This window comes from Musa acuminata, chromosome BXJ2-2, assembly GCF_036884655.1.
Source record: "Musa acuminata AAA Group cultivar baxijiao chromosome BXJ2-2, Cavendish_Baxijiao_AAA, whole genome shotgun sequence".
Lineage (NCBI taxonomy): Eukaryota > Viridiplantae > Streptophyta > Magnoliopsida > Zingiberales > Musaceae > Musa > Musa acuminata.
The window spans coordinates 22,670,239-22,682,339 of NC_088339.1; the positions used below are offsets into that span (position 1 = coordinate 22,670,239).

At 40.0% G+C, this 12,101-nt stretch overlaps 1 protein-coding gene across 1 annotated transcript; it reads left to right on the forward strand.

Moving 5' to 3' along the window:
• Positions 1-6,704: 6,704 nt before the first annotated feature.
• LOC135604946 (transcription factor RAX3-like) lies at positions 6,705-8,122 on the forward strand. Its single transcript, XM_065094596.1, has 3 exons — positions 6,705-7,126; positions 7,230-7,359; positions 7,458-8,122. The coding sequence occupies exons 1-3, from the start codon at positions 6,991-6,993 to the stop codon at positions 8,089-8,091; spliced, it is 900 nt and encodes a 299-aa protein (XP_064950668.1). The 5' UTR covers positions 6,705-6,990; the 3' UTR covers positions 8,092-8,122.
• The last annotated feature ends 3,979 nt before the right edge of the window (positions 8,123-12,101 follow it).

The window sequence follows — 12,101 nt, forward strand, 5'->3', positions numbered from 1 at the left end:
ATGTCTAAGCTTTGGGAAGAAGCTATTCAAAAATGGTATACAGACTCCCATACCTCCCATCTGGACTACCTAAATCTAGCGGAGACTCCAAAACCCACTAAGAAAGAACTAGCTCACAACATCTCTGTCATTTACGACCGAACTTGTCTTTCAAGTAGAGTAAATCTGAGAAACTTCAAACTTTTGCTTGAAGAAAACCGCAACCTTGAGCATAGGGTTAAGAACCTCGAATCCTCAATAACAACGCTGTCTTCCTTACTCATCAAGAACAAGCCTCTTACTCAAGCTGATGTTCAAAAATTGGTTCTAGAGATAACTAAGCAACCCAAACTCATTGAGGAAGAAGCCTTACGACTTTCACATAGCCTGGACCAAAAACTCCAAAGGATTGAAATTCTATTATCCAAAATAGAAAAACAAATATTTGGATGAGTCATATATCCTCCAGGAGTACCGAATCTTACAAAGAAGCTCTTAAAGCTACTGAATCTATTGAACCCCCATCACTTGGGTTTCTCAAGACAAGTGATTTTCAGGGAACTCTTAACCATTAGGTAGCCGTAATCAAGCAGCATAACGTACAAATTCAACTTCTGGTACAAATTGCTGAAAACATAAAAGGAATACGAACGGAGCTACAGACAATACGGGAATTGCAACAATCAAAGGCAACGCAATCCCAAGTAGTACCAGACGAACTCATCACCAAACTAGCAAACCTCAACCTAGGCCCCTCTGAAAGGCCTAAGGAGACAAAAGGAAGAATATTAGTCTTTAAAGACCCTATAAAAATCTTCCAAGAAAACAGAAGATGACTTCCAGGACACAGACCCAAGAGGTATCTACGTCAACTCCTCTTGTAGAAGACCAAATCAGGAACTACAGAAGAAACCAGAGGAGAATATTCAACGCTAGAAGACGACTTGGGCGACTCATCTTCAGAAATACAGACTTAAACGCGCAGGTTCTGGAACAACAAATAGACCCTCAAGCGCAGCTGCAATTATCCATGAGGGAAAGAGCTGCAATAGCACCTGCCGAAGTATTATACCACTCGAGAAGAGATGATGTGCATCACAGGGTCTATACGCATCGATCTGAAGAAGCTATGTTGGTCACCAACAATCAAGAAGACAGGGCTTTCATTCAGGAGCCAAGCTTTGACCAACTGATCAGGAGCGGGATGAGGTATATTCATCTCGGGATCCTACAAACAAGGGTCCAGACACTCCATAGACAGGAAGAGGGAACACTGGCACTATTAGTGTTCCGAGACAACAGATGGGCTGATGATAGGTCCATCATTGCCACAATGGAAGTAGACCTGACTAGAGGAAGTCAACTGGTCTACGTTGTACCAGACACCATGATGACGATAGGAGATTTTTACCGTAATATACAACTTTCTATACTAACCCGTGGATATGACACATGGCAGAATGGAGAGGCAAATCTGCTAATCACCAGGGGAATGGTGGGGCGACTTTCAAATACCCCGAATGTCGCCTTTGCATATGAAATTTCAGGGGTGGTGGATTACTTAACAAGCCATGGCGTAAGGGCCTTGCCAGGAAGAAGGTATTCCACAGCAGAAATCAGAGGAAGAGACTGGATGATCAGACCCACACAGGTCTCAATTCCCATACAACCTGCCGAACTCAGGAGCCGAAATCTGATTGACGGAAGAATTTCAATTAGCTTCGACAATTATAAAGCAGCATCAACATCCAGCAGGATCCGTTACAACAACACGGATGACGAAACATTCAGCGATGAAGAGGAAATCCGAATCCACACAATAGCTGTCAACATTCAATTAAACGACAGCGAGGACGAGGCTGAGGAGCTAAGGGAAAACCTTAATTCCTACTTCCAAGGCACCCACATCACAGAAGAGGAAGTAGAGATGCCGTACCCTCGGAAGCGTCAAAAGGAATTAATCGCAGCAGGACTAGAGGAGGAACTGATAATGGAATTACCCACAGTTAGCAAGGCTATCTCAACAGGTATATTCATCATCTGCTATATCAAATTACAGGCCACCAACGGACTCAACCATGGGACCCGTAAACTATCCCCCGGCTGTGAACATAGAATCCACAAGCCAGAAACCAGAATATGAAGGACACTCAAGACAGCCAAGGTTCAAGGCGAAGAACTTCTCGGAAGCCTGGAACCTCCCTTCGGCTTTCCAACAGCAAGGAGCGATGTTCATAATCCCATCCCAACTGGGAATGTTCGATGAAGTATTTATGAGGTGGGAATCAATAACAAAGAATTTAGTATCTTCACAAGGATTCACAGATCCTCTAGCAAAAATGGAATTTATTGAAAATCTGCTCGGAGAAGCGGAGAAACTAGCATGGATCCAATGGCGGATGGCCTACCCTGAAGAATACCAACTACTGCTAGCTAATGCGGATGGAATGGGAGGAACACAAAATATTCTCTCACAACTAAGGACGATTTTTATACTAGAAGACCCGTTTCAAGGATCTACGACAGCACAAGAAGAAGCTTACAGAGACGCATCGAATCGAGATTATTGTAGACTGCAAATTGAGATACAAGACGCATTGAATCTATCAATATAGATCGAGTTTATTTTGACGATCGATTAGACTTGCAATTGTGACATACACAGATCAAGATTTGTGTCTTTTAAATCAGGTTCGAGGAAGGATAGTGGTGTAATCTGACCACTAAAAATGAATAAGAAACATATGCATGATCGAGAAATTAAATTGTTTATCACCCAAGTGAGGGGCGTGATAAGATGGCACCATTTGGGTTGTCAAAAGAGCCCCAACTTTGAAAGGTTTGGTTCAGTTTATTAATTAAATATTTTAAATCTTAAAAGAATGAAATTCTCTCAATTATTTGTTTATTATTAAAGATATTTTAATTTTCCTAAAGATGCTAGTCTTTTTTATTATAAGGATCAAAGAAATGAAAAATCTTATATTATCGATTCATATTAGTCTTCTTTCGTTATATTATAAAAAAAAATTATAATAATTTTTTATTTATTTTATATTTTTATAATGTTAATTTTTTAAAAAAATCATAAATTTTGGAATTTCCTGTGGAGCGTCCTAATTTTAAAAAAATTTCAGATGGCATTCAATTTTTTTTAAGATCATCATCCTATCCTTGTCAACCACTGTCCTCCACTTGTCGACCGCTCGCCTCCTCTCCTCTTGTAGCTGCTTGCACCTCCGCAGTAGGCTAGCCCAATTGACCCCTCCCATGACTACTTTGTGCCTCAACATGTGAGCTAATCTCGTCAACTGACCCCTCCTCTCCATTGGATGCCTACACCTCCATGCACAAACATGTTTTATTGGTCGCCCCCCCTTCTCTCTCTTAATCGTTTACACCTCCATGTGTAAGTTAACCACATTGAATCCACCCCCGACCTCCTACACCTCTACATGCGGGTAAAATAATCCTTTATGTGATCATGGATATTGTTTAAAATTTTTTCAAAGTTGGGATGAATTTATCTTTTTTCACGGTCCTAAAAAAAATTAAACTTACAAGATTTTTTTTAGAATTTGTCTTTTTAATAATATAATTTTTATTTTATTTTTAATAAAATTTATTAGACATGTACAGTCCAACAAATTGATTCACTCATTCAATTCAATCTTTATAACCATGATGGGCACCTATTCTTTTTATTATATTCCTTTTATTTTTCTATTTTATTCTTTCTCTCTCATCCTTGGGACACTACATTCCAGCAGAATCAGAAAAACCCCATGGCCACAGTTAAAAGACTTGTCATTATTTTTCCCCAAACACCAATAAGAGGACAGGTTAGATTTGGATGTGGGGTGGGTGATGAGATGCATGGTTTCCAGATCCAAAATGTTGGACTGAGACCATCATAAGGGGCAGTGGCTGTGTCTGCATCCAAATTGGATAGCGCTTGAAATGGACAAAACACCAGCCTCTCCGTCTGTTGGAGTTGCTCCCAGGCATTGCAGCATATGGTTTTGCAGATCGGAGAGGCAGACAAATTTGCCACAGAGATGGACAAGACATTTGTCTTGTCCAATCTTTCTAGGGAAGGGAGGATCACAACCCCTCTCTCTCTCTCTCTCTCTCTCTCTCTCTCTCTCTCTCTGCTTCAAATCTTTCATTGCCTTGATTTCACAGCCCTCCCACCAACCAATGCATCTGGTTTTGAATCTTCACAAACACCTGCCATCAAGAACCTCGCAAGGCTTGCAATCATACTTGATTAATGATGCACTTCTAACAACATGCTCCAATCTGTACACCAGCCGAAGATGATCACTCTTTTATCTCAATATAAAAAGAGAGTCCTCATCTGCTACCACCACATTGTGAACCATCCCTGAGCTGGCTTGGCTGGAGAAGTGCTACCTCAAAGGGAACCAAAACAAGAAAAGAAAGTGCTCCATGGGCATTGTTTTGAGAGTTAATCGCAAGTGACGACACTAAGATTTCAGCACAGTTATCAGACTGTTGTCATCTTGCTTGATTGAAGATTCCATGACAGATATCTCAGTTATCAACTGTGAGGCTCCATCCCATCAACCCCAACCTGCCCTAAATACAAGTCCACCTCAGTGTGTTGAGATGTTGGTGGCCTTGGTCTTTCTATATTCACAGCCTGACATTGCAGACTCTCATCTCTTTGACATCTTTCCTTTTAAATATCCTTCGGTGGATGCACAAGGTGCATGCACTAAGGCATCCACTGTCTCACTATTCATACTCTTAGAATATGAGTATAACCAAGATGTGTTCCTTTAAAATATGAGAGTTGACTCATGCTTTGTCTAGTTAGGAATCTATCATCAAATAAGGCTGATGTTTCTTGCCAGCAGATATATCCAGTGGGTTCACGTTGGATTCTTATGAAAATTGTGTTCTTATCTGAATGCAAAAGACAAGAATTATCAAGATGATGCCTGGTTATCTTGAATCCTACTGTCATATACGTTGTCAAACATGTTCTATATATGCGGATAAGGTTGGTATTAGGGTAAGACAATCATCAGTTTAGCTTGGAAAGTTGCTGCTCAAATGTCCTGTCGATATCAGTATTCATATAATTGAGATGGACTGAGAAGAGTCAAGTCAGTTTTAATACCAAACAAGGTGCTGAAAGGTAAAAGATTGATTTGTCTATGAGCCACTCACACAAACACATGGTTTGGAAGTGTTTCTTGACTTCTCCTTTTCCAAGACGTTTCTTCTTTCTCTGTCTTCTTTGTTTTCTTGGGTTCTAACCATGAACAACACCTCATAGGTAGCTGTGAATAGTTTCCACCGGACCATACAGTTGTGCTTCTGTCGTATTTGTTGTTTTGTGCATTCCCATGGTTGCCATACTTTGTTTACAATATGCATAGCTACAGATTATCCAAAAGTATTTGAAGTTGAACAGCGTGTTGAGAAGCTAATGGACCGCATAAACAATGTGAAGACGCATTAGATCCACATCAACCTAAATACCACATGGTACTACAGTACAAAATAACATGCCGCAAGAAAGCAAACAGTAGGGTTTATGTATGAGAACATAAGATCTTTCCATGAATGGACTACCTTTTCCCTTTTCATGATTAGTTGAGCTAAAGATCAAGAGCCACTATGTGACTGTGTTCATGACACGACCACTTCCGTGACAATCTCATGTCTTTCTCCATCTGTCAATGTGTAGAAGTCATCATTTTTTCTTTGGGCTGCAAAATGATGTGTTTGGTGCCTGAAAACATTTTCCAATAGCGACTGGTGCTGGTGCTGGTGCTGCTGTTACTGTTAATGATGTGAAAGATGTAGATTTTCTTGAGTACAAAGTTTAGACTAAGAGCATCAACATTTTCTAGAATTCAGCAGTGTCAAGTCCCCTCTCTCTAAATTCTACTACACGAGTCGGTGCTGTTGAACATCGAACACAAACTAGTTTCTGCTTTCGTCAGTCATCACCAACCACTTTGAAGAGAAGACAGCAATCAAATACCAGGGCATTGCCCACTGGAAGCAAGGTTCATGGTGATGACCTTCTTCTTGAATGATCAAGTGTATAAAATATTTATGATCGAGGAGGCAAACGAACAAAGTTATTATTATTGGGTCAGAGTTGCAGCTACATGTCTAATCACAATTTGTTTTCCTTTTTATAATGGACATGAGAGATTCAAAAGTTAGCTGGAAGTTGAAAACATGGGACACTGGTCAATTTCACTGCTGATGACTACAGTGTCCCTTTACATCACAGAAAATGAGGGGTTGACATCCATTCTCAACCATCTTAAGGTATCAATCCATGACTCCCGAGAGCAAAACAATGGCTAAAGCAGAAGGTTAACATGTGGATGAACTCAGCAGTGCAAGGGGAAAGGTTAAGCTATCGGGGGAAGGTGATGTTTGGTAGCATCACATGTACTAATTACTTGGGCAGAGATTATCGCTACATTCCGATTGCTTGTTACGTTAATTAAAAGGGAGGGATGGCGACAAGTCTTAGACACAGCCCTCGGACTTGAACTCTGGCATGGAGTCAGTGACAATTTTGTCTACCATATGCACTTGGACTAGACTGATCCAACAGAATTCAATGCTTCTACCAGCATATATTGGTCTCGGTAGAAGGAATGGAGGGAAGAGGAGCAAGCCAAAACGAGCAGGGTTTCATCAGATGTAGGGTCTCCAAAAGTACAGGGACTGGGTTTTCTTTATAGGTGGTGATGGTGAGTCTTATAAATCTCTGACACCAAGATGCGTGCACCCAAGAGAGGCTGGAGAAGCTGATTGAAACTTGACAGCCTATCCTTTGACTTGTTTAGCATTTCCAACCTCTATATACCTCTGCGTTGTCCATCTCCTTCTCTGTCTCCTTCATACTGTGTTGTGGCAGTGTTCCAAGGCCAGGCGATCGACCTCAAGAATCCAGTGGGAAGAAGACGTGGGGGTGGAGCCACAGGCGATCGAGCTGCAACATCTGCCGCCATGGGGAGGGCTCCATGCTGCGACAAGGCAAATGTCAAGAAAGGCCCCTGGTCTCCGGAGGAAGACAAGCAGCTGAAGGAGTACATGGAGAAGCATGGAACAGGTGGAAACTGGATCGCTCTCCCTCAGAAAGCTGGTAACCCAAAGGAGTTTTGTGGTTTCGATTCCCTTTTTGTATTTGTATGCGCTCTTCCAGGAGTGTTTGAGGAATTCTGGGGATTGAAATGGACTGCCAACAGGTCTGAGGAGGTGTGGGAAGAGTTGCAGGCTGAGATGGCTCAACTATTTGAGGCCTAACATAAAGCACGGGGATTTCTCCGATGAGGAAGATAGGATCATATGCAGCCTGTTTGCTAACATCGGAAGCAGGTGAATTTGATCGTGTTCTTGATGCCACTGCATTCGATGCGATGGAGTCCGTAGTTATATGCTTTCTCTCATCCGATGTGCCAAATTCCCAAGTGCAGATGGTCCATCATAGCAGCCCAGCTTCCGGGGAGGACTGACAACGACATCAAGAACTACTGGAACACCAAGCTGAAGAAAAGGCTAATGGGCCAACCGACATCCCACAGAAAGCCTCATCATCAGCAGCAGAAGAAGCATCAGCTCCAGGAGCAGCAGCAGCAACAACAGCAGTTCTTTCCGTCGTCCTTTGCGGTCACTGCTCCGTTCTCATCGTCAGCACCTGACCTGGAAGGCATCCCCATCTCTCATCTCCTGAATTCTCTGGTGGCACACCCGACGCATCAGAGTGGCAATCTCATCGTGTTCGGAGGTGATCACCACAGCTGCAGTTCATCCGATGGCAGCAGCATACAGATCGGCTACGGGAGGGACTTCAACCACGGGTTATATAATGGAAGGGAGAACATGGGCTTCGAGAGCCATCTCTATGGCGGGTTGGAGACCGAGAAGCTTCTGCTTGGTGGTGGTGGTGGTGGATGTGAAGCATCATCGATTGGATACAGCTTTGGTGAGGTCAAGCCGACCATCGCTTGTCCAACTGATGCCTGCCATGGCCTCTATCTGGATGGCAGAAGCGGTGCAGCCACGGACACGAGCTTCAGGAACATAGCTAGCGCCATGTACCACTGCTGACTGTATAATTACAAGCATCTGTTTTCCTTTATTTTCTCCTCCTCCTCCTCCTCGGGAGGAGGGATATGATTGTGTGACTTTGACGGTGCATGGGCTTCTTCACAACCAGCGTCGGATATTGTTCTTGGGGTTGCTTCTGACACGATGTTTGCTGTGTGTGTCTGGTCCGACCTCATCATTCAGAGCTAAATCTAATGTGCCTGCCTCCAGCGCTCGGTGAGTTGCAGTCTCCCAAGAACATCATCGAGAGTCGCAACGAATCATAAAGAAACAGAAACCCTAAATCTATCAAGTCATCATAGACCTTCACTCGAAGAAACAGAAAGCTTCTTTAACCTGTAAATGGCTTCCTCCATCCGAGTCTCAATTCCCGAAGAAGCACCAACAGTGCAAACACATATCAATGACCTTCAGAGGTCACATGGAGATGGGACATGGAAACCGGGGACAACTCGGTACCAGCGGAAGAAGCGTGTCTCGTCCTCATATATAAATGCGACGCTTTGGAGCGTAGCTCCAACTGAGATCGGCTTCGTGGGCTTTTCAGTGTTCTCAGCTTCTTGCGAGCTCATCCATGGCGGTAAGCTTTGGCTGTTCCAAGAAAAATAGGGGAGACAGGACAAGGGTGTTGGTTCTTTAAGGCCAGCGCAACCGCAGGCAGCATCGATGAATGGGAGGAGAAGATAGAGAGTCTTCCTTGGCCGGCAGAGGGAGAGGGAGAGGGAGAGGATATATGCTTTCAAATCCAAGTTGATTTCAGAGCTTAGATTCTTTTGTCATCATCTTGCATTAACCTTAAAAGATAAAAACATCTGTCTTCCTGAATTCTCCCACCAAAGGCTTTGTCACTTTCTCTTGCATTCTTTCACGCTTGCATGTCAGTATGTGGTACATGTTTTATTGATTGGGCTGCACTTAACTTTGCTGTCATATACATTACATTACATGCTTGCGACTTAATTTGCTACATATGTAAATAAGGAAGCCAATAAAATCTTTGACAAGTAACAAAAACAAGAGGCAAACTCTTTGATTCACTGAGATACATTATTACCACTTTAATCTAAAAGTTTCGAGTACAGATTTATTAATGAATTTTATTTTTGTTCCATAAAGATAGTTGAAAGATCATAATAGCAATTTTGTTAAGAAAGAATTGCTCGAAACAAAGACAAGTTAGTACTAATATTGTATTCCCATTTTTTATCTTATTAAACCTACTTTATTGTATTCAACACATTAACTAAGCATGTTGAAAGGTTAAATTGATTCGATTAAAGTAAATGATGAAAAGAATAGAAGATAAAGAATAATTATTGAAGAAGTTTTATTGAAGAAGAGAAGAAGCTTTATTGAAGAAATAAAAATATTTTAACACATTAATATGTTCCCTCTCCTATTTATACAAATTAGGTGAAAGAATTTCCCTCAACAGGATAGCCCCCGCAAGATGGTGCTCCTGATAAGGATACCAATCTTAGATGCAAAGAGATGTAAAGAATGATTTACAAACGAGAGACTTTGTGAATAGGGCAAGAGTAGAAGACAAGGGAACATGTTTCTCTCCTATTTATACAAATTAGGAGAAAGAATTTCTAACAGAGTGAGAGATTTCCTCGTATAGTTGGGGAAATCTTATCTTCTATCAGTAAGATAGTCCAAACAAAAAAAAATTCAGATCTATTTAATCGAATAGATTCAACGTCGATTAATTCGATTTGATTAATTGACTAATTGATTTATAATTTAAAAAAATAAAATTTTTAAATGAACTGATTTTAATTAAATTAAAATCTTAATCCAATCGAACGACACAATAATATTTATAAAATTAAGCCCATATTATTTGTAAAATTAGGTATTTGGATCGATTTGATTAATCTATTTAAATTGATGAATGACTTATGATAGTGAACTTAATGATACCTTTTAAATTAAAATCGATTTGATTCGATTCAAATTGGTTAATCGAATCTCAAAGAAGGGTACTTCCAAATTAGAATCTTCAAAACCAAATCATTACTATGCCATTCTCAAAACACTTGATTTTAGTTTTTGAATTGATTTGAAGACCCCTAACATTAACACATTGTTCTGATAAACTATGCCATTCTCAAGAAAAACAAACAAACCAGTTTTCCATGTCAAAGCTTGCTCAAAAGGATGCCATGGAGGATGGATTATGATATTGGGTTAAGAGTAAGTGAAGTTTATTAAAGCCATAAAATCTCACTTGCGAAAATGTTGTTTGAAATAATTCTCAAAGTTGACGAGGTTACTGATAGAGTTTTCTTCTTGGATATATACAAGTCCAAGGCTCCAAATAACAATTACTGCCTTTATTAGCTTCTTTACATAATAATAGGTTGTAAAACCCATTATTCCTTCAAAAAAATTTGATGTCTTTGGGGATTCACTGGTTATTGAGCTATATATATATATATATATATATATATATATATATATATATATATATATATATATATATATATATATATATATATATCACTTAAAAATCATGTAATGACACTTCATTTGGCAGATAATGTTGCAGCTTTGCCAGCTGTCTCACCTACTTCAGTATAATTTACACCTCTATATAGTTTAAGTTTGATCAATCTTTTTAGAAGAATGTCCTTTCATAGGGGTAGTAGATGGGATGGTAGGTACAAGGTTGGCATTTTTATACTAGGACAGACTCTACCATAAAGAAAGTTGCAGTGTCCCAAAGTTATGGACTTGATCTTATGAGTTAATTACATACTAGATTATCTTGTAATTTATTAAAATTACAAGTTGCAGTTTCTAGTTAGATCTATCTCGATTTGTAAACTTAAAAAATTTATTAAAATTTTTATAATTATGAAAATAAAATATTTAATTTTATATATCCTAAAACCATCGACCTTATCGACGGAAGATACAATACGTGACCACACATGAATGATATAAAAATAATAGCTAAAAAGATAATTTCAATAGTGGTAGTAGATGATAACATCGTGGGTGGTTATTGTGGTGGTGGTCGACTTTGTCGATGTCAATGATAAGGAAAAGGAGACAAAATAGGAAGACATTTATGTCGTCAGAGGAAGAGAAAGAAGAGGGAGGTGAGGCATCCGCATCGGTGCCACACCACTCTTCCTCCTCTTTCTCTTCCAGCGAAGCGATGTAGTGGTCAACGAAATCGAAAAGAGGCAATGTGGTGCCATATCAAATGATGCGATGCTCGATGATAACAAAGAGGACGTAGAGCGATGCAGCATTAACATAAAGGAGACAGTGCGACGTTGCATCGAACGATGCGATGGTCGACGAAAACGAAAAGGAGACAGAACAATACGGTGACAATGCAGATGCTTCACCTATCTCCTCTTTCTCCTCCGATGTTGCACTGCTCTATCTCACTTGCCTCCTCTTCCTCCTCCGACGCTGAAGGAGGAAGAGGAGGGAGGTGAGGCCTTTTCCTCCTTCAACATCAACATATATTATGTGTCTCACTACTATGCCTCCTCTTTCTCCTCGTCATTGATATTTAGATTGACATCGACAAGACGAACCACCACATCATTATCGTCAACTACCATCACAACGGCCACCCACAACGTTATCAATAGCCACCACTGTTAAATTACCTTTTTACCTATCATTTTCATGTCATTCATTTACGTGTTGTATCTTTCATCGATAAAACTAACGACATTAGGATAAATAAGATTAAATAATTTTCTTTTATAACTATAAAAAATTTTAATATAAAATTTTTAAATCTAAAAATCAAAATGATAAAAGAGGTCAAACTAATAATATTTAATTAGCCCTTGATACTGGGATTCGATTTTGTGAAATGCTGCTTGTGTGAGGGAGAGGCATTCACCTTGTTCTGGGATTGTACGGAACATTAAACAATCCTGGTTTCAAAAAAAAAGATTTCATAGTTAACTTATATCTGAATGCTAAAATAATTAACTATATAGAACAGGAGGAAGAGGGAGGATTATTCTACAATC